At 41.2% G+C, this 26,687-nt stretch overlaps 1 protein-coding gene across 4 annotated transcripts in view; it reads left to right on the top strand.

The window, feature by feature from the left end:
• Window positions 1-26,687, top strand: part of CSTPP1 (centriolar satellite-associated tubulin polyglutamylase complex regulator 1) — a 138,664-nt gene that overhangs the window by 46,395 nt on the left and 65,582 nt on the right. For all 4 annotated transcript variants that reach the window (XM_081856130.1, XM_081856131.1, XM_081856133.1 and 1 more), the window contains one exon: window positions 17,826-17,956. In XM_081856130.1, the coding sequence (XP_081712256.1) occupies window positions 17,826-17,956 (131 nt within the window). The remainder of the gene's footprint in view (window positions 1-17,825; window positions 17,957-26,687) is intronic.

The raw sequence follows: 26,687 nt of genomic DNA, 5'->3' as shown, positions 1-26,687 counted from the left end.
GCTCAGCAGCAAACAATGGCACGCGGGACCAGTGATGTTTCACAGCAAACTCAGTAAAAATAGGGTGTCAGTTGTAAACACTAAAGACCCAAACTGGGGTCTACATCCTTACGGTTATTGCTGTAAGGCCCAAACTGAAATAATTTATTTTGTGAGCCCAGTTTCTGCATCTTTTGAAGGAAAATAATTCCTTTTGTACATTTGTATTCCTTGATTTTTCTAATAAATGTAACACCCTTGCTGAGAGCACAATGAAATACACTGCCTGTCCTGAGGTATCTACCTCTTCAAAAGGAACATCAAGAGTTTTCACGTTTGTCAGCTGAGAGATTTTTGTGTCAGCTGAGAGACGATTGTGGGATTTCTTAATTTCCTCTAGATTATTTTGTAGAAACATTGGTTGGGGTACAGGAACCGGGGGTCATTTTGAAGTAAAAATAATAATTGTAGTGACAGCAGAATGTTCTGGCCTTTGATTGAGCCACCAGACAGCAAGATGGGAGAAAAGCCCCAGGGCCTGAGAGTCTGTTTTTCGTCATCATCAAGCCTATTCAGCAGGATGTGGATGTTTTGGTGCAGGGTTTCAGGATATGGTGTGCTTCTTGAGTGTTTTCACCTTGATATTAGCATTCTGTAATCCCAGGGCACATGCCTTCCTTCCTTCCTTCCTTCCTTCCTTCCTTCTTTTTTTCTTTCTTTCCTTTCTTTTAGGATTTTATTCACTCCCCACACTACTCTTCCCCAAGGCCGTAGCATTGCCCTGCTCCAGTGAAGAGATGACAATGTTATCTCAGCAATACTGGCTGGCTGCAGCAAGCTGTGTGGCATGTGTGAAACTTCTGCTGTCACCAACCTGGCTGTGAAGTGATCCTTTCGGCTCAAAGCTTCCACTGGGATTTTCTGTTGCTGATTCCTGACAGGTCTTCTGTTTTAGCTAAGATACCCTGCTCCCATAAGTGCTGAAAAGGAAAAGCTAGCTCACAAAGGGCTTGGTATGCCTCTACTGTATATCCCAGTCTTATACAGAAAGAAAGACGTGATACCGGGACATACACCCAAGATATTGTGCATAGGGTTGCAACTAAAGGTGGATCTTGCAGCAGATCCTCCTGTTCACTCAAGAACAGGGGTCAGCAAACTTTTTCAGTAGGGGGCCAGTCCACTGTCCCTCAGACCTTGTGGGGGGCCGGACTATATTTTGAAAAATAATAATGAATGAATTCCTATGCCCCACAAATAACCCAGAGATGCATTTTAAATAAAAGCACACATTCTACTCATGTAAAAACACGCTGATTCCCAGACCAGGGAATTCCCAAATCCAGGCTGGATTTTTTATATTTTTTTTAAGAATAATTTTTTATTAACCGACCAATCACATCAAATCAAATCAAATTACATAAATTCCAAATTACATAGCCGAATTTACAATTTTTGTTGGGGGTACCCATATTTCAAGTTCTGAAGGGATCCAATCAACTTCTTGCTTCTTACTGCTGTTTTAATGTCCACAAATCTAACCTTATGATGTTCACAGTACTATCCAGTCCTTTCTTATTATTTTTCCACATCTCTTGTTGTTATTTTCATATATTTTTCCTTTCTCTTTGTGACCTCTGATAGTCTCCGCAAGCTGGTTAGAACAGTTTGTAATCCTGCGTGGATATTATTTTTTTTATCCAGTAGCCATATCCAGATGTTTTCCATATAACATCACTTCCATACATCAAAACAGTCTTAGTGTCATTAGTCTTCACCAATCTGCCTCCTTTCTCAAAACCTCTGAGGAGATTCACTAGGAATGCAGTCTGAAAACAAATCCGTTCTTCCTCCTGGGTATAAATCCTTTGGCAAGATGGTGACTCCGAATTAATTGCTGCGCCATTCCCAAAAGCTCTTATTGCTTCTCGGTCTCCATAAAGCATACTTTTGGTTAAAGTTTATCTCCACACAGACCTTAATCATCCTGCTTGGGTCAGTTCAACCAACGGTTCTAATGAGGAGGGGTTCTTGTAAATCACATAGAAGGAAAGTGAAAAAGGTTCCCCCCCATTCAGCCCCGTTGTCAACATACCCCGCCTTTGGTGTATCTTCATCGTAAAATATTCCTGTTTCTCCAGCCCGTCATCTTCTTTCGCAGAGGTCACTTAAATTAGCAGACTTCACTCCCCTTCTTCATTTGAAATATGTGCATTTGCTTCTTTTGTAATTAATTATTCCAAATTGCTGCAACTAGTGCGCGATCAGAGACAGCGTCCAGGAGAGCCGAGGTCCACACGGGGGCATTCTGCCTAGGGCCCTCACCCCTTCTTTCGAATTAGGGGGTGATTTATGGGCACAGCAGGCAAGGGCAGTGTTCCCCATTTCCTTGGGGCAACAAGGGAGGCTGCCTACTCCCATAACAGCCTCTTAATTACCCCATGTGGGTCGGACAGATGGTATTGTCGGCCATCTTCCAATGCGCCCCCTAGTGCCCCCCCCCACAGGCTGGATTTAGAAGGTCATTGGGCCGGATCCGGCCCTCAATCAGGATGTGGAAGTTTTGGCTCAGAGTTTAGGGATATGGTATGTTTGTTTAGTATCTTTCATCTTGAGTGTATTTCACCAGGGCACTATTCAATTGCTTGTGCTCACAAGAACCATATTCTTAGCTCTTCCTGTGTCTGCTACCAAATGCATGCACTTGGAAGGAAGGAAGGAAGGAAGGAAGGAAGGAAGGAAGAACATTGTAGTAATAAACTCCTATTTCAGTATAATATGTATACTATGCACTAAAAAGTTGATTTTGCAATGTCCCATCAATTCCCTAATATTAGGGAACCCTCTCAGAACCCATCAGAATTTGACAAGTGCCTGACTGACTTAGCAGGCAGCAGCCACTACCTGGATTTAGAGAAGCAAGAGCCAGCTGGACTCTGTAGGCTTCCCAATCTGGTAACAGAAGTTTTCTATTTATAGGTGAATCAGTTCTTGTGCTGTGTGCAACCTACACTCTGGCTCCAATCATGGGATCTAGTTCAGATATATGGTTGAAGTCACCAGGGTTAAGGCAGCTGGCCACTGGATTGTGTGCAAGCTCATTCCTCTTTTCCTCTCTTTCGCTTGCTCATGGGTTCAGAATAATGCATGGCCATTGCAAACCCTGATTTGCAAGGCCCTTCCTGTCATTTTGGGCTGCAAAATCACAGTAGATGAGAAGTGGAGTGAGGAGGCGCTTATGTATGACCAAGAAAGGAGAGAGAAATGTTGATCAAGCATTTGCCTGCCGTCACTGCTACTGAGCCAATAGCAGCCAGATGGCATTGCTATTTCAGCTACTCTTGCTGGTTCACAGCTGCCAAAGATCTATTGTAACATCATAAAGCTGGATGCATAGAGCTTGTTGAAGACTCTAAGTGAATTGATGAAGTTATACTGGTTTTAGGTTTTTGCTTGGCAAAAATAAGATGGGTGGGGCACACAGTCAGAAGATGATAACAGGTTGGCAGAAGCTCAAAGGCTGCCATATTTGCAGACTCTCAGCTAGCTGCATAGCTTTAGATTTACTTCTGGTAGATTTGTTCATTACTTTCAGAATAAAATACTGAAGCATAGTATCTGAGTGGGTTTCTACATATGTGAGGTTTGCTGGAAACCGAGTCTTCATTTCTATTGGCTAGTTGTGCTTTCCTGTAATTGGTAGCCAGAAATGTGGAGCTGTAAGCATATTCTCTTCCTTCCACTAATTGGGCTTTCCTTTCTGCTGATAAAATGTGACAAAGATTTAATCTAAATGTAGGGAAAAGGCTGGCATGTTGACATCTTCTGACCAGCCTGCTCTTGGGAGCCATTTACTTGTGCTCAGTGAGCCAAAGCTGGTGTTCTGTGCCTTCAGAATAAACAGTAAAATGCATCAGGATGAATAGTTGCATATCTTCTACATGGCATTTCACATCTAACATTTCAGTGAAGTTCAGTGCTTTCATAAGGTAGGCCAGTGTTATTCTCATTTTGCAGATGGGAACACTGAAGCTAAGAAAATAATAGTTTGCCTAAGGTCCCCTGCTGAGTTGGGGCCTAAGGTGGATTTGAACTGGGATCTTTCACACTTATACCACTATGGCATACTAGAATGGCAGAAGTGGATTTAATATTATCTTATATTTGTCCAAGAGCCTTGCCAGCCTAGCATTCCTTAGGACTGACCCTCCCTCCTTCCCAAAGTATCTCTCTTGAAACAAGTAAAGTGATTCAAGCAAGAAAAGTAAACCAGCATATGTAGGTTAATCATGATGGTAAATCACAATCATAGCGGAAGCAAAATTCCATCAGTTTGGGGATTGTTATTTTTCTGAATGTTGCTTCTTTAATATGCAAGAGGCTTTTAAAGTCCTTATTTTGTTCATCCTTGCAACAGCCCTGTGAGAGAAGTCACTGTTCTCATTTTAGAGATGAAGGGCAAGACTGATTTCCATCTCAGCAGGAGCTCTTCGTCGAACTTCCCCAAAACATGATGTTTTATGCATAAATGTTTGCAATTCTTTTAATGGCATCTAGGATGTGTGAGCTGTTAAGAGTTTGAGCCAAAAGAAAAATATTATATTTGCAATGCAATGCAAGTGCATATATGTATTTAAATTTTGTATTATTCATACATTGTTGCAGAGTTATGGCTGGGGATATTCAAAATGCAAGCAATAATATATTTGGGGGTGGGGGGTTGTGCACATGGGGCTCTGCTGTTCTTTGGTCCCAAGCACTGTTAGATTGTCTTGCTGCCATTAATTCTGTTCCACAGTTAGTAGACAATGGAGACTCGACACATGATGAATTACCGTATTTCTTGCTCTATAAGACTCACTTTTTCCCTCCTAAAAAGTAAGGGGGAATGTGTGTGCGTCTTATGGAGCGAATGCAGGCTGCGCAGCTATCCCAGAAGCTAGAACAGCAAGAGGGGTCGCTGCTTTCGCTGCACAGCGATCCCTCTTGCTGTTCTGGCTTCTGGGATTCAGAATATTTTTTTTCTTGTTTTCCTCCTCCAAAAACTAGGTGCGTCTTGTGGTCTGGTGTGTCTTATAGAGCGAAAAATACGGTAATTTGCCCTTTTTCTCTACACTGGTATTTAATTTTACTAGTAGCCAGCCAATAGCCTTTCCTTTCTTTGCTATACCGTAAGTCGGATGCAGATAATAAATGATTTCCCACTCCCACCCCCGTACCTCTGTTTTATTTATCAGATACAATCATTTTGGTACCAAATCCCCTTCTTCAGCTAGCTTGACAACTAGTTCAATATAATAATTAAAAGTAACACAAACATCATTTCCCCTTCCACACCCCATCTTTCACCAGAAGGAGAGCTGCAAGAAATTTAGTGCTTGTGTATGTCGATCAAAAGCATTTGTCTGTGTCGACCACAGTAAACTATGGCAAGTTCTTAAAGAAATGGGAGTGCCTGATCACCTCATCTGTCTCCTGAGAAATCTCTATGTGGGATAAGAAGCTACAGTTAGAACTGGATATGGAACAACTGATTGGTTCAAAATTGGGAAAGGAGTACGACAGGGCTGTATATTGTCTCCCTGCTTATTTAACTTATATGCAGAATTCATCATACAAAAGGCTGGACTGGATGAATTCCAAACTGGAATTAGGATTGCCGGAAGAAATATCAACAACCTCAGAAATGCAGATGACACAACCTTGATGGCTGAAAGTGAGGAGGAATTAAAGAACCTTTTAATGAAGGTGAAAGAGGAGAGCGCAAAATATGGTCTGAAGCTTAACATCAAAAAAACTAAGATCATGGCCACTGGTTCCATCACCTCCTGGCAAATAGAAGGGGAAGAAATGGAGGCAGTGAGAGATTTTACTTTCTTGGGTTCCATGATCACTGCAGATGGTGACAGCAGTCACAAAATTAAAAGACGCCTGCTTCTTGGGAGAAAAGCAATGACAAACCTAGACAGCATCTTAAAAAGCAGAGACATCACCTTGCCGACAAAGATCTGTATATGTTAAAGCTATGGTTTTCCCAGTAGTGATGTATGGGAGTGAGAGCTGGACTATAAAGAAGGCTGATCGCCGAAGAATTGATGCTTTTGAATTATGGTGCTGGAGGAGACTCTTGAGAGTCCCATGGACTGCAGGAAGATCAAACCTATCCATTCTGAAGGAAATCAGCCCTGAGTGCTCACTGGAAGGACAGATCGTGAAGCTGAGGCTCCAATACTTTGGCCACCTCATGAGAAGAGAAGACTCCCTGGAAAAGACCCTGATGTTGGGAAAGATGGAGGGCACAAGGAGAAGGGGACAACAGAGGATGAGATGGTTGGTCAGTGTTCTCGAAGCCACTAACATGAGTTTGACCAAACTGCGGGAGGCAGTGGAAGACAGGAGTGCCTGGCATGCTCTGGTCCATGGGGTCACGAAGAGTCGGACATGACTAAACGACTAAACAACAACATGTCAATCAGAATTGCATTGAATAGTGGGACTCCCCTGCCGCTGTGCAAAACTCTAGGACAACTTCAAATGGAATGTTTTAAAGAAAACCCTTCAGCAATAGCGACTGACCTTTTCTGTTGCATGAAAGATCGTATATAGAAGATCATGGCTTACTTAGTGGACAGTCAAATTTAATCTTTTGGAATTCAAAAGCTTTGAACAATTTGTTTGGAAGGTTAAGTCACTTAACCCCAAATTAAATAAAATGCCAAATAGCTGCTGGTAAAAAAGTTTGTTTGGAGAGAAGCAAACCACGAGGGTTGGTTTGCACTTAACACTAATCTAAGCCTCATTTGTTTCTCCCAGAAGGCAGCAGGGCGAAGTAGGTGTAATTAAGCAGTGGGCACCAGCATTCTACTCATTCACAGTAAGCCGTAGTTTCTTTCTGACTATAGATTCCTGTTATGGGCAAACCAGGCTTTTATATACAGTGGTACCTCGGGTTAAGAACTTAATTCGTTCTGGAGGTCCGTTCTTAACCTGAAATTGTTCTTAACCTGAGGTACCACTTTAGCTAATGGGGCCTCCTACGCCCGCCGCACTGCGGTGAGGTAACCTGAGGTACCACTGTATGGGTTACAGATGCTTCAGGTGACAGACACTTCAGGTTACAGACTCTGCTAACCCAAAAATAGTACCTCGGGTTAAGAACTTTGCTTCAGGATGAGAACAGAAATCGTGTGGCAGCAGCAGGAGGCCCCATTAGCTAAAGTGGTACCTCAGGTTAAGAACAATTTCAGGTTAAGAACGGACCTCCGGAACAAATTAAGTTCTTAACCCGAGGTACCACTGTAGTGCCTTTCAGATTGAAACACCCAAGGTAACTAATAGCAACAATGAAAAAACCAACAAGTTTAAAAAACAGCCATTAACTGAATGAAGGACAGCCCATTCAAAACAATGTCAAGGTGTGTGAGAGAGTAGGCGCAGTGATTTCAAATGTCTGACAGGCCAGTACAGTCATGAAGTGGTATTGGAAACCCATCAAAGAGGGCCTGATGGATCTCCCATGACAGAGAGTTTCACAGTTTAGGCCAGAGCTTTCCAAACTTTTTATGTTGGCGACACACTTTTTAGACATGCATTATTTCACAACACAGTACTTCAGTTTTACTAGCAAACTGGAAGTTAAACTAACCACTTTCCAGCCCTGGAAAGAAGCGTGGGGACCATTCACGCGATATACCTACACACTGCAGCCAACACACTAATGTAACAAGGAAGGCCTCTTCACACATCAGGTCATGTGCATACTGGGAGGCACAGTTTGTATAAAAAAGAAATAAATTGTAAAAGCATTTGTATTGGTTCCAGAGTCTGCTCAGACGATGCCCTTGCATGGGGTGGGGTGGGGGAGAAGCAGATTTTTCTGATGTATGCTTTTCAGAGAGCTGGGGTTGCCTGAAGAACCATGCTAAGGTATACATGATGGTACATGATGGGTTTATTGTTATTTAATGTGTGAATAGCTCCATGTATTGTATGGTGACCTAGACACCAACTTTGGTGTTTTCCAAAGCTTCCTGGCCCCTCAATGTTTTTTGAATGAGGGGTTGTTTTTGGGAGGGGGGGAAGCCTGCCTAATTATTTTTTTGGTCTGAGTTTCATTTGTTTGGCCTGTCTTTTTTGGTGGGTGGGAATTCTGAGCCTTATTGGAGTTTTCCCCTGTGAAATTGTTGTTTTTGGATGCCCATGGCATTTCCTTTGATTTCCTGGTCAAAAAAAGTTGGGAAGCCCTGGTCTATATAGACTCTCACTGTTTGCAGCCAAAGGAAATCTTTCCTGTTCTTGGTTATCTCTCCCTGTTCAGATTCATTTGGAAGTTCTGCCCCAGAAACCAGAAGAATATTCAGAAAACATTAAGAGCTCAAATATGAAGTATTCAGTTCTATATATTTCTTTTCTTTGAGCTCTGATTATTCCTAAATGCCTTGCTTTACCGGCTTTCTAGCTAGTGTTTAGCTTTTTTTTTTTTTTTAAGGGGCACATATAGAATAAAGGTCAGAATAGAACACCGATTCAGCTTGTTGTTTCTTGTTTTGTTTTCATTAAAGAAATTTCCTGGAATGTCTTCCGCTGAAGATGGGAATTTCCATCAAATACTGGCTACCCTTCCATTGCAAAACATACCCTGTAGGAAACTGAAGGATGATTCCAACATCGTTTTTTTCTTTGTGAAAAAAATAAATGTGAAAACCGTCACATCGGAATGCAGAATCCACATGGGTTTTGCAGATAGTAAACATGAGAACTCTTGTTTGCTCTTGCTCGTAGATCTTTCTCCCGTATGGATTTTGCATTTCAGCATAAACGTTTTTTAAATGTGTATTTGCCAGTGAAAGAAAAATGTTACAGCAAAATCTGCCCTTGGGGAGATCAGTCCAGCTGTGTTGCATTACAAAATGGCGGTGGTGGATCATAACTGATTGCAACCTATCATGTGGCTGGTTTTGCACCTGTAGAACAGTATGACTACTTTTTCTCTGGGTCACTTTCTTGAAAGAAACAAGAGATGTTTTACAATGTCCTTGTTAATCGTCTTTTCCCCCATGAAAGTTACTATCCTGGCCCTTGAGGGAACTTCAGGCAAGGAATATATTCCGCAAACAAGGAATATATTCCATCCAAGGCTACAAGGTAAGGTTTTGACTTCGTTTTATAGATGAGGGAAACAGAGGCATGAAGTCTGTGGATACTTCAACCTTCCTATGCAACATATAATAGGGTATTTTCACTCTGTCCTATAGCCAGTGAAGCATAGAGGGGAGGGTTAAATGTCTTTGTGACTTGGGCTGTAGTGGCACTTAAAAAAAAAAACCAGAGGAAGCCGATACTCTTGGGAATGTAATGTAATTTAATTTTGGCTCTGCTTTCCCAGAACTATCAATGATCATTAGATGATCAAGTAATCTTCCACTGTTCCTCACAGTAGGTTTTCGGCTCTGATAAGAATGTGGAAGGCTGGATGTCTCTGTCAGTTACGCAGCATTGCGGTGATGTGGACTATATTGAGCAGCACATAGCACTTGAAAGCACTAATTCTTAACTGTTGATGTGTTGCTGTGAACTGTTTCCTTCTCCCCCGAGCTACCTCCAAGCATTTCTCCATGGCGACTTAGCCTTTTATAGGATAGGTCTATCTCCCAGCATACTGGATTTCCCAACTCATAACTCTAAAATGCTTTATTTCAGAGTAGAAAGGACGCGCTATATGTGGCCTATTATATCCATATCAGCTTGCTTATCCTTTTCAAACAGCCATTGTCTTTTAATAGGGCTCTGCCTGGCAGGGGGAGTCCTTAATTCCTGCTACAGAAGAATGGCCAGCTTGAGTTACAGCAAGCTGTACTACGCTGATCAAAAGGCCTCTGTTGTTTTTTAAAGTCTCTCCCTCTTTCTCTTTCTTTCTTTCTTTCTTTCTTTCTCTCTCTCTCTCTCTCTCTCTCTCTCTTACTTTCTTTGTTTCTTTCCCTCTTTTGTTTTTAAACATAGTGGCCCAATAATTCAACACAGCAAAATCGTGCAAGCTCTGATTTGAGAGATTAGGGTATTAAATAACTGACCTACTTCGCTATTGTACCTCCTGACCTGAAATAGGGGCAGCAAGAAAAAAGGAACTAAGAGAGGGTTGTAATGGGCAACACTGTTGTCTGTATCATTCAATTCTGAAAAAGGTCCTGTCCATCCAGAAGCTATAACTTTGTGAAAGACTAGTATATCTCAAACTGGTGTGTGTTGGATGCCAGCATGAGTGCCTTTGCATGCTTTCTTGCCAATAGGCTTATAAACATACAAGGAGAAGAGTTTCAAATGTGTAGTGTGACTGTTCTCACCAAAAGGGAAGAGCAAAGTCAAGTACTGTATCCTTGTTGCAGGAATCCAGAAACATGACTGGCGTCCACCAGTGACAAGGATGTATTTTGTTAACTTAGCAAATGCATTTGTGGGGAGTGTAAAGTGAGAGATGGGCAGGGGGTTGTCTCTGGTCCCATGCTGTGCTTCAGAGGTGCTCAGAATCAATGACTTTGGAGTGTCCCCAAAGCTCAGCGTGACTGCAGGAGCAGCCCTTTTCCCAGGCTTGGGGAATGGGTGGGAAGACTCCCCTCAGCAGTCACTCTGATCTTTGAGGACACTCCACAGCCACTCCTTCTGAGTACCTCCAAACAGGGGCAGCCCAAGGTGTTTCAACGCCTGAGGCCAAATGCCCCACTGCCGCCTCCGTCATTGGGCGGGGGCCAAACTCCATAAGGGCTTGTGGAGTCTCTCCTGCTGCTTAGATTTCTAGCTAACATGGGGCAAGTAGTGGTGTTGGTTGGCCTCTCTAGTCGGATGTTTCCATAGCATCCCAGGACTTTTACAACCTATCAAAAAGTCCAAAGTCTGTGTGCCCCCCCCCTCGCCTTGCTCAAATGAAAGTTTCAAAACCCTGGCAGGCTGCCTCAATGTAATTACCCAGAAGACAATGCTCTATTGAGCTCTCGCTCTGTGTTCAGAGAAGCAGCACCTGAGTACCAGCATTACCAACACATCCTTCTCAGAGAGCTTTGGGGCTTTGCTACTTCCTTGTCCTTTGCTCTGTCTTACTCATGTGTACATACATGCCCATCCCGCAAGCATAGAGCAAGTATGCTGCAAGGCACGTCTTCCCCAGTCCTGGAATCCTAGGAAGATTCCTGTCTGCTTTGGCTTCGGTGGGGCATGTAAAGGCAAGGTCTCTAAGTACAGGCGTTTTTTTGTTTCAAATGGACATTTCTGTGATGTGAAAGGCAACTATTGCTATTGAAGGGATTGCCCATCAACCCAGCAAAACCTCTGAGTGAAATGCATGTGCTTGAAGTCTATTAGAGTACTAATGAGGGCTTTAGTTTTAATTGCCGCTGCAAGTAGACAAGTCAGGAATTGTGTCCATGGTAACCTTCAGCTCAGTGTGCTAATTTTCCTGTCTCCCCTGAGTGGTTTTGAGGAGGACCAAGCAGCATGGGGCAAGGAAGATCTGACAACTAAGCAGTGCCTGTCATTCTTTTTAAGGGTCACACCTGTAGGCACAATACCTATAGACTAAAGGAAGAAATTGGTTCTATTTAAAGGCAATTCTTCCCTAACCTCCCCCGCCCAATACTAACATTGAGTTTTGAACTGAAATACACAATCAGATTATAGGTTTTAGCATTGCTTCAAATGTAAAACAATTCTGATGGGGAATTTTTTTATTATTAAAAGTTTTCAACATAAAATATGACAAAAGCCAAGCTAATACAGTGGTGCCTCGGTTTAAGAACAGCCCTTTTTATGAACTATTCGGTTTACAAACTCCGCAAAACCGGAAGTAGTGTCCCAGTTTGCAAACTTTACCTTTGTCTACGAATGGAATCCAAAAGGTGGAAGGGCACCGGCGGCGGGAGGCCTCATTAGGGAAAGCGAGCCTCGGTTTAAGAATGGTTTCGGTTTAAGAATGGACTTCTGGAACGGATTAAGTTCGTAAACCGAGGTACCACTGTATAAAGAAAGAGGATCAAGAAAAACAAGAATAAGAAAAGAAAAAATAGAGAAGTGAAGGGACAAGAAACGCAGAATAAATAAGCACAATTTTTCCACACACAGAAAAGTGAACCCTCCCAGCTCTCACCTGGGAGTTTCTCCTTCTTCTCCCAGCCTCGCTCCCTGCCTCTCACAAAGAGCCCTTCATCTTCCATCTATTATCACCTTCCTGTGTGTATCTTCATTAATCCAAAATAGGGGACTTCAAAAATCAACAGCAGTAAAGCCTGAGTTAGAAATCATAAAGAAATAAGATATAATAAATCTAAACTAAAGAAAGAGAAGAGAAGAAAAGAAAAGAAAAGGAGGAAGAGCTTCTGATTCTCTGTCTGCCAATTATTACAGTAATAATTATTATTCAAAATATTCAAAGCATGCACTGCAGGAAACGTCTGGCTATGTTATATAGCTGCTTCTCAATCTGCTAGGTGTTGCTTTCTCAATCTTTTATCCCAGGCATCTCTGATTCACCTTCCGCTCAAAAAGTCTAAAAGTAGCTCTTGAATTATTATTATTAAATGTCCAAAATGGTCCTTTTCCAATGTGATGAATTCCTCTCCCGTGTATTCCAGCAGATCTTAAAGGGAATTTCTGTGTTTCTGTGTTCAAAATAATGTATAACTTGCATGTTGATCTTTTTATTCGTACATAGAACGCTTTTTCTGTGGGGATTTTATGCTTTCCATGTGAAAAAAATGGGCTGAAGTTCACCTAGCAGGATCTGGGAGTTCTGCTGGCATGATCTTTCCTCCCAAGAAACTCATCTGATAAATCTGAGGATAATTTGAAAGTGCTAGCCAAACAAAAGAAAGACATGGCATGGCCAGCAGCCTACTTTGGAGGGTGGTTCACAAAACATGCTAGAATCATCTGTAGACTACAACTTCTTCACCAAGTCCTCACTTATTGGTCACTAGTTCTAAAATGGTGTCCTAGAATTCTTTAGGCCTTTAACTAGCCCATGGAAAACCAAGACTTGGCATGGCTTTTGTGCCTTCTCCCCTGTAATTCTCTTTCAGCCATATTCCATCCGTTTTGTACTCCCGAGACATCCTAATACTGCACAGTAAACAACAACCAGTAGTATAGGCTGTTGGGCTAGGAAAACAGTTTCCCCCCTGATCTGTCCAGAACATGGTATTTAGCTGCTTGCCACAAAGGCAAGATGACCTCTAAACATTCTTTTTGGGGTTTTGGTGTTCAAAATAAAAATAAACCGAATGAGGAGTACCAGTCTTTGGCTTTTCACACCACACATTGGCTTGGCATGGCCACAATGCCAAACTATGCTTTATCATCATAAGCCAAAGATTCAGGCGCATGAATTCCTCCCTCCCTTCTCCTCCCTCCAATACAGCTGTCCGAAAATCGGAACACATTCACTTCCATTTTCAGTTAACCTCACTGAACTGTTACATCTGAATCTGAAACGGTGGATAATCTTAATTATGGTTTAGGTAAACAAGCAAACTTCATGAATTATTGTTTAATTTCCTCCAAAAACATATTTGAGATTAACCACAGTTTGTCTTGATTTGGGAATAACCGTATACAGCAGCAATGATGTAAGTCAAGGTTTGTTCTTTGCTTACTGACCATGCTTACTTTTAGCAAAACAAACCAAGTCTTTGTTTCAGATGTACTTCTAAGCCCTGGAATCATGTTTTGTGGCTCCTTCTTGTACTAGGGGAAGAGTAAATCTCTGCATTCTCTGTTAAACATTAACTATGGTCCACCATGAAATGCAAACTGGGTCATTGTCTATGCACTACATGCACAGGCAGGGTGGTGGATGAACAGTCATTTTTTATTTTTTTTTAATAATATGTGTTATGACAGCTCCTTTAACAGATGCTTTGGAGCTCTGCAACACCTAGATTATAACACCTAGATTATAATAAATTAAAATAGTAATCTTGAGATCATCAGATGTCAAAGTAACATTATAGCTATATATTTTTAAATACAGAGCTATAGCACTCTGTGATTAAACAATTTTCATGCTTCTGGAACCTGATCCAAAGTTAGCAAAATAATTTTGAGCTTTTTGTTGGCTTTCCTGGGCTTTGAATCAGGCCTTTGGGGCATTGTAGTATGATTTTGGTTGTCTCTTTATCTTGTCATCTTCCACCATGTAACAACTCATGTCTTCCTCTGATTTGTGGAGCACCAACAGTACCTGATAATTATAAAATAATTCATAATCGTCCAGCAGCAGTTGCCTAAAAATAACAAGTTGTTGAAAGGGTGGGGGAATCAAAATCTAGTTGTATCTTGAAGAAAACTTGCTGTTGCTTTAGTGCATTATTGAACCACTGGGCAACATTTTTAATGCATTAAAAATAGTGCTAACCAAGTGTCTGTACGCATTGGTAGCTAAGTCTGTTCATTATATCCAAAGAAAAATGTTTAGCTTAGACTTTTTTTGTAATCTTTTTTTGGAAATTAAGTAACGTTTCAGAGAATGCTTGATAAGCTTATTGGAAGTTACCTGGAGAGAGCCTGGCTTGTAACTAAGCATAATTGTATTAGGCATTTTAAATGGGTACTGTACTATGAAATGCTAAAGGACTAAAACAATATCCAGTTAGCCAATAGATTTTAGTTACTGTGAAACAGCTACCTATGGAGACAATCTGCCCCCGCCAAGAATATGAATCTTTTCACTAATTCTCTCTCGGGAGAGTCACTAAGCTGCTGTCCTAGGGGGAATGCTTTCATGATCTCTCTGGAGGATTTGAAACGTTTGCCAAGCTTAAAAGAAGAACAGGGACACGCACAGATGAATCCACTTTTAGTGAAGGGACCTTTTATTGTTCCTCTGTTTTTCATTTTATTTGTATCAATGTTTCTATTTAATTTGCACATTGAACTTTAATAGCGTCTTAGAAGGGCACTTTCAGACGTACATGAAACTTGATATTGCTGACTTCTAAGATCCTTCTGAAAAGAAACAAAGAAGATACCAAAAAAGCTTATTAAATGACATTGCCCTGCAGTGTTCACAACTCCTATATATTGAAGTTTTGTAATAGAGCAAGAGACCTTGGAAGTAAAACTGTCAGGTTACCAGATGGCCCTTATTTCAAAGAGTTCTCCTAACTCACAAACATCACAGCTTTGCAGAACATAACAGATGTGCCTCATTTTGGACATTACAGTGCCATACACAGATAACCTTACTTCAAAGTATCCTTTATTTTGGAAATTTTGAGCTGACGTCTGCCACAAATTCAAGGACCCCAAGTCCTGCTCTCAGCCAGATCTACTTCAAGGGACACTTTTGTTTAATTCATGCTTCTTACAAACCCATTCACAATCTTTTGCGCACACATAGTCTTTCACACTGACACCATGCTCAGGGCTGCTCCCCACCACCTTAACCCAAGCTTCTGATTAACTCAGAGCAAAACAGATAATATTTTAAGGGAGGGAAGAATATTTATGAGAGGGAAAGAACAGAATATACCATCAGGCATATAAGAAAATACAATAATACTTAAAAACCCTTGCTAACTTAGCTAAAACCTTGCTAGAGGTGTAGAATGTAATTCACAGCATGATAATTGACATGAGTTCCAAAGAAGCATATATATTTGTTCTCATTTAGGCAGCCCTTTGTTCTCTGTCGGAGAGGAAGCAAGTTTTCCTGTTTCACAACAGTGCTGTACTGGAATTGATGCTACAGGTAGCATCCACGTTACTATGCTCTCAAAGCAAACCCCACAGCCCTTTGTATAAATGAGCTTGTGATCTCACTAATCGCATGCTAATCAATCAATCAAAAGCATTTGGTTACATTTTAAACTAGAGAAGAGGGTTAAATTTAATACGTAGATTTTTTTCTCAGCTCAGAGTCAAGAGAAGAATAGGTGAAATACAGTAGTACCTCGGGTTACAAACACTTCGGGTTACAAACACTTTGGGTTACAGACTCCGCTAACCCGGAAGTAGTACCTTGGGTTAAGAACTTTACCTCAGGATGAGAAGAGGAATCGCACGACGGCGGCGCGGCAGCAGTGGGAGGCCCCATTTGCTAAAGTGGTACCTCAGGTTAAGAACGGTTTCAAGTTAAGAATGGATCTCCGGAACGAATTAAGTTCGTAACGAGAGGTACCACTCTACTCAAGACTTCTGTAGTGGCCTGTCTGCCAAGAAGCACCACGCTGAATGTGTCAGCTAAGAAAGTATTTTTATACACATTCCAGACCAATGGTTGCTTGACATTAAAGCTTAACTTTTTCCTCTTGCAGGTCTGACATTATGAAAATGTCTTTGGTTACAGAGAATAGCGTCAATTTGGTCAAGAGGAATTCCAGAAACCCATCCATTTTCTCCCCACCCATCTTTTGAAGTCTTACACAGAGCTGCTAATGAAAAGCATTAGCCCTCTCTTTTTAGTCTTGCTACAGTTATGCAGGGATTCCATGACAAAAGTTACCAAATAATAATAATATTTTTTTAAAAGTGTATGTTACTTCTTGGAACATGATGCTGCAAGTACAGCTCAAAATGAATTAAACCAGTGATAGATAATTCTGCTGGTGCCGTACTCATGTCTAGCAGCTTCAGGGCAGGCCATATATTTTCTTAGGGGCTGATCTTTTGCTTATGTAGTGATATAATTCATTTCAGGAACATGGCTAAACAGCCTGTATGTTGTTTGTGGAAAGGCCAGTTATATCACCACCATCACCCTGCTTCAAACTATAAAATCTGAAACTGACATAAGTTGGGTTTGTTTGTTCCATGGGTTTTTTTTGGGGGGGGGCAGGTAGATGGTACCTTCACTCTTAATGTAAATGCACTGCCTTAATTTTTGCCTTTAGGATACTGAATATAGCATTCATATTGTGTCTTTTTCAGTACTCAAAGCACTTCTCATTTATTATCTCATATAAACTTGACAAGGGATGATACCTAGCTAAGACATACCCAGAATAGACCCATGGATTTCAGTGGATCTTTTCTAACTAACATTGGAAATGGTTTTTTCTGCAAATCTCAGATTTACCAAAGACTGGAAGGGATCCCAAAAGAACATCTAGCCCAACCCCAGTCCTTATAGCAATAATGTGGGTTGGAAGTCAAAATTTGTATTACACAGGAATGATCCAAAGGTATACTGATCTTGTCTAAAAAGAGGTAAACATGCTCTTGCAAGTCATTGATATCGGTCAAGTTTCTGTTGGCAAAAGTAAATATTTATTGGATGCTTTTGTTCTTCCTGGACATACCTAGTGAATGAATCCTTAGGAAAAAAATATCTGAGGTTGTTTTCAGATTACCTTCTTATTGAGCATTTTTCCTTACTACTTTGCACCAAGTTTGTTGGTAGGTTAGATGAAATGGGCTGTTTTTTCAACATTCATTCTGGGTATACAATGTGGCATGGAGCAATTGTTATCCCACACTTTCCAGTGCTTTCCCCATCACTTTCCTTATTGCAGAGGGTCCAATTTTGAGGGGGAGAAGTTTGTTGTGAAAGGACACCAAATTAGCTTTGAATGCAGAATTATAATTTGCCTGTATGTTATTAGTTCACACCTGAAAATTGTGACAGCTTGGAAGTGTCCTGAGTTTAGGGCTCTCCAGCTTATTGGAGGTCTGAAATCTGCCGCACTAATATAAGCCTCCTTCTAGTGAGCAGTTGGATGTCAGCTGTTTCGCGACTTTTTTTTCTTTCAAAAACCTGTGGGTTTTGTATATGCTCTTTAAGTTGGGCACCTGACTTTTTTTTGCTAGCGTTAGCTTCCTGTTGGTATGACTGACAATCGTATTTTTTAATTTTCCCTCTGTAGCTTTAACAGCGTACGCCAAGGAACTCATATTTTGTTCCGAGAATTCAACTTTGTTCAAGCTACACCCCATAACAGAGCATCCTTTCTAAGAACCTTCTGGCGATGCTTCAGAACCGTGGGGAAAAATGGAGGTGAGTTTTCTTTTTCTTTTTTAATTAATTTATATAAAATTTTTCAAAAAATAGAAATTAAACAAAGAAAAACAAAGAACAATACATAACACTGTAAACACACTTATATACATATCTTCCAAAATGAAAACTAATAAAAATGAAAAGAAAGAAAATAAAAATTAAAAATATATAGAAAAAAGACAAAAGAAAAGAAAAAATACTTTTCATAACCTGGAATATTACCAAATACTTGCTTCAAATACTGCAATATATAAATCTTAGTTTAAATATTATAAAAGACTTCCACCGCATTCACCACACGTCTCTTAGTTGTCTTACTCGCATTGTTCAAGCTACACCCCATAATAGAACATCCTTTCTGAGGACCTTCTGGCGATGCTTCAGAACCGTGGGGGGAAATGAAGGTGTGTTTTCACTTTCTATCTCTAACACTCTGTTAGTGTCTTGAGTAGAACTGATGACTAGAGGTTTGTTGTCTAGACTTTTGTCTGAACTTCCCATTTGTCTGCACAATTGATGAATGTTCTCTTGCAGCTCTAGTGTTCTCTGAAAGTTTACATAAAAGAAGGGTAGCTTCTCCAAAGATAGAATTTTTAGGAGGTGGCACTGGCATAATGTGGGAGTGCCAGGGGGGCCATTGCCCTGGGCACACAATGGGTGTGTGTGTGAATCAAGCGCCCCCTGCAGAGATCCCCGTCACATGGCTAAGTGAGTGCGGAGGGTGAAGCACCCCCTCTGCACCCCTCCCTTGCCTGGCCTGCAAGCGCCTTTCCAACAGTGGTGAGGGCTGGCTAAGACACAGAGGGTGCTCTTTACCCTCTGTTTGCCCAGCCCTTGACCCCCATGAGCGGCAGGTCCATGGCCAGCAGCTCCACTCCTGGGTCAAGCCTGACCTGGGATGGAGAGAGGAGATTCAGCATTGGCGTTGCCACCCCTCTCCTTGGCTGGTTGGCACTGAGCAAGGATGCTTCCAAGGCAGCAATTTCATGCCTGGTCAGGCTGGGTGCAGTGGGCTCCCTCTGGGCCCCGCCCGCCTCAGGGGAGCACCCGTCGCAGGTGGCGGGAGAATACACTCTGCCACTGGGAGGTGGGCTTGCCGGTCAAAGGTGTCCTGTGCTAGAGAAAATGAGACTTGGGTCTATCAGTTTTATAACTTGCATCATTAGAAATAGCTTGAGCACATATTTGTGTATTAAAGTGAAAAAACATATTTAGTAGAATTTTCCATTAAACTCATTACATCTAGGCAGTCAATATATTTTAGGTTGTAACTGTCTGACCTCTCCAGTTCCTTCAGAATCCTTGCAGAATTGTCATCAATGTTTGCTTTCATTGTGATTTTTTTTCTTACCAAGCTGTGTAAGTGGTGGCCAGCCATCATCTTGATAATTTCTGCACATGTTCAGCTGATTGTTGTACCCCTAGGGCACATTAGTGCTACCATACTGAATTATGTCATGCAGACCTTGAACATATTATGCCATGCCAGTAGACCTTAAGACTGCAGTGTTTATTTAACACACCATGGCTTGGCCTGAGAGCCCTTATTGCTTAGATAAGGGACATAAAGATACATAACTCTGTATTTGGGAGATTGTTGGGGTGTTTACAGAGAAAAGAAAAGAGACATGTTTGTGAAAAGGACTCAATACTATTGCATCCAGCACTGTACAAAAGTATTTTTGTCTTCTTCTTTTTTAACCTAAATGGAAGAAATGCTCAAACCTTCTTTTTCTGTGACTTTTTTTAAACTTGGTTTGACTTTTACAGGCATTTTGTCTTTGCTCAGGCAATTCAAAACACATAATCATTAGCAGCTTATGCTAATTACCACTTTATCCATCCATTGTATCTGTAGTAGACTGGGTTTTCTCTGTTGTTCCAACCAAGATGATTTAGTTTAATCAGTGTATACTCCAGCTTTTAAAATCTAGTTCCAGTTAGGATGCTTTTAAAGCTTGGTTATTTGTTTATAATTTTTTAACAACCAAAATTTGGGGTTTGAAATTTTCTTACTGGGATACTGGTTTGGTTTTTTGGGGAGACAGGAATTGTTGTTTTGCCTTTCAATGGCTGGAGTGATAATTCCAGATGTCCTGTGGTGCATCATAAAATATAGTCACAGGAAACATGAGCTTCAGTGATGTAATGCAAAGTACATATGAAATCCTCAAATTGCTCTGCTGGTTCACATCTCTTCATTTCAATGAGGTGTAAGCTAGCTGAGAGGCACAGAACAGGTACTGGAAGGGACTGGAAACTAACCACAGTTTACTTATTGACCCAGCAGGTTTATCTACATTATCAGCCTCTCGTGAATTAGCACACATTCTGATACATTGGGGGATTCTGTTATGAATCTGCAAGAGGCAGACACTCTTGGAGTGGAGAAATTAAGGAAACAACAGTTGAAATATTTAAGTTATACTGGCTGGTAAAATTCACAATCTTCTGTTTCTAATTTGAACACTTCAGTAAGTGCAGTTTTACATCTTCCATGCAAAATCTATAAGTGAGGAGACTGAGGAAAAAATATAGTTTTCTGTTCCCAGGAAATGGTTGGAATAGTGCTTATACACGTCAGTTTTTATTCCATTGCTGTGGCATGTGCCTATGTAAAAGCCAGTTCCTGGTTACTTCTGCACTGTATAGTCACACTTGAGCATGCCCAAGAAACAACATGGATGGGTTTGTGTAGCTGCACCCTAGTGCTGATTCTAAGTGCACTCTTTTGTGTCTTCTATGTATGTAAATAGCTGTCAGTCTGATGGAGAAAATCAGACTACTCTTTTGGGGGCAAGTAAGTGTGTGTGTGTGTGTGTGTGTGTGTGTGTGTGTGTATTTAGGGGCAAACCTGTTCACTACCCCTGAATCTGAATAGTGTGACTTCCGTCACCAACTGGAGGCTGCAGTATGTCTCTGTGCAAAGTGCCCTTCCAAGTGATCCCTGCAATATATATATATATATATATATATATATATATATATATATATATATAAATAATCTTTATTACTTTTCAAACTCATGACAGACAAGAAAAAAGAACAAAAGAAGAAACAATACAATAAACAATACAAAACACAATCTTAACACTAAATTAAACAAAACAAAACAACAACACTTTAAAAAACATATAGCATACCATTTCATTAGTCTATCTTTCATTCCCTTATTTCATCGACTTCCTCTCACCTCCTTTTTTGTATTCCACTTCTGTTACTTGTTTCAGCAAATCCTTTCCATCTTTCTCTATTTTTATCATTATAAATGTCTTAACATATTTTTAATCTTATTTTCCATTAATACTAAAATACTTATTTATACTTAACTCCTTATAGCATTTCTGCTAAAGCCATTAAGTTTCATTCCAACAATTTTCAAACACTCATTAATTTTACAATAGTTCTATGTACCAACTTTAGACTTTCCCAATCTTCTACCACCATCTCTTCTACCTGGTCTCGGATTCTGCCAATCATTTCCGTCCATTCCATATAGTTCATCAACCTGGAGATCTTCTGTCCGAGGCTCTTAAATCTTTTCCAAGTCCCTTCTGCAATTCTTCTTCATATTCTTTGATGCTGAAAATGCTGAAGAGCAAGTCTCGGGGAGGCCCCAACCCAGCCATGCCCCCATTCCCTCTCGACAGCCAACTCTCCACAGCTAGAACCAAGGCCCATACAATATCTCAAATCATGTTTCAAGACTCCTCCAAATCCAAAGACCCCCACAACTCCAATCACCTCCTGACCCAGATTCAGAACCCAAAGGTCATGAAAGACCTTGCATGAAAGAGACTATCCAACCTTCCTTCTCCAGTGCAGGCAGGGCTCCAATCTTCAAATTCTGACTTTTTCTATATTCATTCATAAGAGGCCTCCACTTATAGTCCTCGATTTGCCTCTGAAAGGCTGGGGCTTCCACTTGTATTGCTTTAGGTTCAACAACCACAACTTTCTCCTTCTTCTACCCAGTTTGTCCTGTCAAAGTAGTTTCCTGTATCAAATCCTGAGCAATTTCTGTATTAATGGTCACTTTTTGTCCCAAATTTATCACTTTTTGTTCCAAGTTCTCAAGTTTGGAATTCATAACATCCGTCTTTTTGTGAAGCTGTTCCAGCGAGTAGCTTATCTTACATAAAACAGTCACTAAAGCTCCTTCTGTCAGCATTCTTAAAGTCCAAGGTCAATCTCTGATTCTCACAGCTCTTATCTTGCAGCTGGAAAAAACCACTCTTGTAACAGTTTCAAAAGCTCCCTCTAGAGGGAAACAGTCTCCACTTGTATTGATCCTTTCATGCGCATTTTAAAATATAAAATTAGTTTCAATTTTCAATTACTTTTCCTCCTTTTTGAACGCAGAAGAGGACAATGGAAACAATATATTTCTCTTATTTAGCCCTCTGTCAACATGCTATCCGTTCACAGTCAATGAGCTCTCCCAAAGCGTTAATTCTGCTGGCAGCCCTTTTCCAGGTTCAGAGCAGTGGTAATTTAATTTTTCACTCTCTCCTGCAGGCTCACTAAGTCCAAAATTTCCCCCCTCTTCTACTTCCAAGGGGGGTTTTTAACAGTTTTAACCGATGGAGATTTAATCCTTTACAAAATACTTTCCAAGGCTTTAACTTGCAATGTTTTTGCTTCAATCTATTTACAAAAGAGGAAGGCGGACTTCCTGTTTAGAACCTTCCCGCTTCGATGCCAAATTAATGAATTTAAAGATCCAATTTTCCGTTCTACTCACGAGTAGTTGTTTAAAGTCAAATTGTCCACAGGAAAAAGTCAGCGCTCTCCGGCAACAGCGATGCGGCTTCACTCCGTGAAAGAAGCAGTCGATTCAAAGCACCGCGCCGCTCACCCCACTTCGCTCCGGATCCCCAAATCAGAGTTTCCCTGCGAGTAGGGGAGGCGCAAAAGGTGCCAGCCGAATCCCAAGTTCACAAGCTTCTCCCGCCTGTGATTTCAACGGGTCTCCGCCTTCGCCGTGGCGGTCAGCCCCTAATTTCCACGGAGCAAATTCCTCCCGATCGGAGGAACTCCGCCATTGCCTGGAGGCGCCAACCCGGAAGTCGTGATCCCTGCAATATACAGGCCTTCCGTTTATACACATGCATCTTGTACACCATAACCATAGACATTTTGCTCAAATGAAATAAAGGGCAAACAGAAGGACTGCATAAATGGGGCAGGAGTACCTAGGAATAATAATTAATAATTTATTATTTGTACCCCGCCCATCTGGCTGGGCTTCCCCAGCCACTCTGGGTGGCTTCCAACAAAGATTAAAAATACATTAAAATGTCACACATTAAAAACTTCCCTGAACCGGGCTGCCTTCAGATGTCTTCTAAATAATAACCCAGAAGATGGTTCTGTTTTTAACAATCATGAATCATAATAAAAAGAAACAGCAGACAAATAAAAAAATGCACCAGCGTAGAAAAATAATAAAGGCCCAAATCCCCAATTCAGCGCTGTGGAAGCCAGAAAGAAAAGCATGGTGAAGCATATAAGACTCTGCAAAAAATTAAAACGAACCCCTCCAAATTAACAGTTAAAAGTCCAGGTAAATATGACAGGCATTGTCTGGCAGTCAACAGAAGCTGATGCAGGTGCCAATTGGATCTTTGTTGGTGGGGAATTCCACACCAAGGGCATAATGCGGGTGGGTGGGTGGGAGGGAATCTACTTGCCAGAAGCCAACCGCCAAATCTGGCAACCAGACATGACTTTTGTTTGCCTCCTAAACGTTTTAGAAATGCAGGCTCTATAGTACGGACAATTCAAAACTGGATATATTTAAATTATTTAATATATATTCAAATGACCTTGACTTTTCACCTCCAGGAGAAGAGGTGACAATGATAAAAGCAGCCAGGAGCACAGTTTCAGATCCCATCTAGAATTTTAATCGGGCAGTGGATTTTTTTTTAATGGTATTTTGTGCCACTACCAACTTTGTCCAGGAAATGAAGTTTCCACTCAAACCTTGGGAACGCAGGAAAGAACTGACTCACCAGTCTAACCAGCTTGCCAGATGCTTCTTTTGTATATAGAAACCCCTGTTTGCTGTTTGTTGTTCGATCTTGGGATAAACATGTAGTGACTTGGAAAATGCGTGTTGTTTGCTCTGAACCTTCCTGGTTAAGCCCAGCAGACACACTTAGACACACCATGAATGTAGAAAGTTGCAGTTGGATGCATGGACAAAGGAATCTTTTTAACTGACGGAGAGTACCTTAAAATATGACTTAAGTAAATATTTGTTAGCTTTGATAATTAAATAATAGATGAAAAGTAATTCCAAATAAATGAAGAATAATTGCTGCTTCCACTGCTCTTCTGTTTTAGTCCATCTCCTTTGCTGCCTTTTAAATCTTTACGCAGCAGTACATCTGGTCAACTTGGCTTCGGCAGCTGCTTTCATTTTGCATCTTGAAGATGCTACATTTTATGTTGGATCGGTGGCCCATCCCTCCTCTTGCATAATTGGACTGAATAGTACACCACAGTTCAGTGCATAGCGTGGAACAAAATTATATAAACTGCATATACACCATACATTTAAAGTGCACTCTCCACCTCACCAGAATACTGGCAACTGTAGTTTACTACTAGGTGCTACAGCTCCCGGTGCTGTTAACAAACTGTAGTTCCAATGATCCCCTTTTTTCGCAGAGTGCTTTAACTGTATGGTGTGTAATGGTTGGCATCCATCTGTCTTGAGAGACAATGGAAGAGAGTACTCCCTCAGGAGTGAAGTCGGAGAGTTATAGCACCTGCTGTGGCTATATAGAACGATACAGGAAAAACATGTTTTGTTGCAGCTGGGGCAGACGAAGGCATTTGGTTTCGCTGTCACAGATTCACCATGGCGTTTCTTCTCTCTGCGATCCTCCTAGCCTTCATTCCTCCTCTGGTCTTTGCTGTGGAAGCATGACCTGATTGTCTCCAGTTATTGTGGTCATCTGCAAGGGATTCCACGTGATGGAGTTGAAGTTGCCAGCGTTCATGTCACCTTTGCAGACATTGTTGTGATGCAGAGTTAGTCTGCTAATGGGCCTGCTGCCTAAAGCCACCTCCCTGTAGAGCACGTCCTTGGGAATCCTGCCATCTTCCATTCTGTGGACGTGACCAACCCAGCATAGACATTCCTGAGGCAGCATTGTGAACATGCTGAGAATGTCGGCTTGGGACAACACATCTTCATTTGAGTCTCTCCTGCCATGCAATGCCCAAAATCTTCCTGACACAGCGCATGTGGAAGGCATTGAGATGTTGCTGCTTGCGGGTGTAAATTGCCCATGACTCATTTCCCATAAACAGCATGCTCAACACGCAAGCCTGGTAGAGCTTCATCTTGGTGTCTTGTTTCTTTACACATATATGCAACTTGAGCCTTGAGGTGCACAGCATTCATACCCCAAGATGTTCTGCACCCACTCCATAAGTGCAGCATTGCGTTCAAACAGACCCCAGCCATGGCTCTTTGACTGTTTCTCCAGTCCACTACTTACTTCCCTGTTCCCCAACATTCCTTCATTCTAAAACACATGGCTTCCCTTTATCTTTAGAGTGAAAGGGGCCCCACCCCATTGTCTCCTCCCAGCCTTTCCCTTTGATGCATTGCTGTGCTAACCCCAGGCTAACACCTCCAAGGGTATTAGTTTGAGTTAATTAACTTTTTAACACAGGTTGATTTCCTCTTCTTTTGCCGTGTCTAATACACAATTTAGAAAGTTTGCCTAATGTAATTGCCTTTTCACACATGCTAATTGCAGGGGATAAAAAAGCATCTAACACACATCTTAAGACACATGGGTCTGACATCCCGCTCTAATTAAATTCTAACATACAAGCTCTAATTAAATTCTAACATTTACTGAGCCCAGGCATTTAGCACCCACAAACTTGTAACAAGTACCATGCCATAGTGAAGCACTTTAGAAAGTGACTGATCTAGGGGTGCTGAGCAGGGAAATAGGCAGATCAATGCATTCTTCTTAATATCAGACACAAATCTGTAAAATAGAACCAGTGTCCTGCATTTATTAGGGAAGAGCAGCTGCAGAGGGTTTCAGGTTCCATCCTCAGCATCCCCAGGAAGGGTCTGAAACCCCGGAGACCTCCTGCTAGTCAGTGTAGACAATACTAGCTAGATGGACCAATTGCCTGACTCAGAATAAGGAGCATCCTGTGTTCCTAGGGTTGCTTGGAGAACAGACAAAGCATGTATTGTAAATCATTAGAATATAAAAATGCTTTTTGGTGATAATGACACTTGCAGGCAATAAATATCTAACAGTTGTACTGTATTTGTGATGACAAAATCTCATAATGTGAAGAGCAGATGCAGATTAATTCCATTTTACTCTGCATCGTGGGTATTTTTTAAATCTCCTGATAAAAGAGCTTGTGCTTGTGCATAGGAACTTTCTGAAATGAAGTGTCTCTTTTCTGCTTTGTCTTCAGTTGACCTTTGGAATCTTGGTGACCTGCTCTTTGGAGTTTGTTGTCTGTTCCCCGGGACAGTTTAATTAAAATTGTATTTCCTCAGTATAAACTGTCCCTCCAGGATCTCCTGTGGAGTTTCATGAGGTCAGCACGTGCCTCTCCCCAACCCCTGTGGCTTGCAAGGCTTGGTGACTCTCTGGTTTTAATTATTATATTTTTCTTTTAGTGCTCTTCAGCCAATTAAATACATTTTGCTTTGAGAAGCTCTATTTTG

The sequence above is a fragment of the Podarcis erhardii genome (assembly GCF_964252035.2).
Source record: "Podarcis erhardii genome assembly, chromosome: 1".
Lineage (NCBI taxonomy): Eukaryota > Metazoa > Chordata > Lepidosauria > Squamata > Lacertidae > Podarcis > Podarcis erhardii.
The sequence above is the reverse complement of the archived record's forward strand: the minus strand, read 5'-3'. Positions and strand labels throughout refer to the sequence as shown.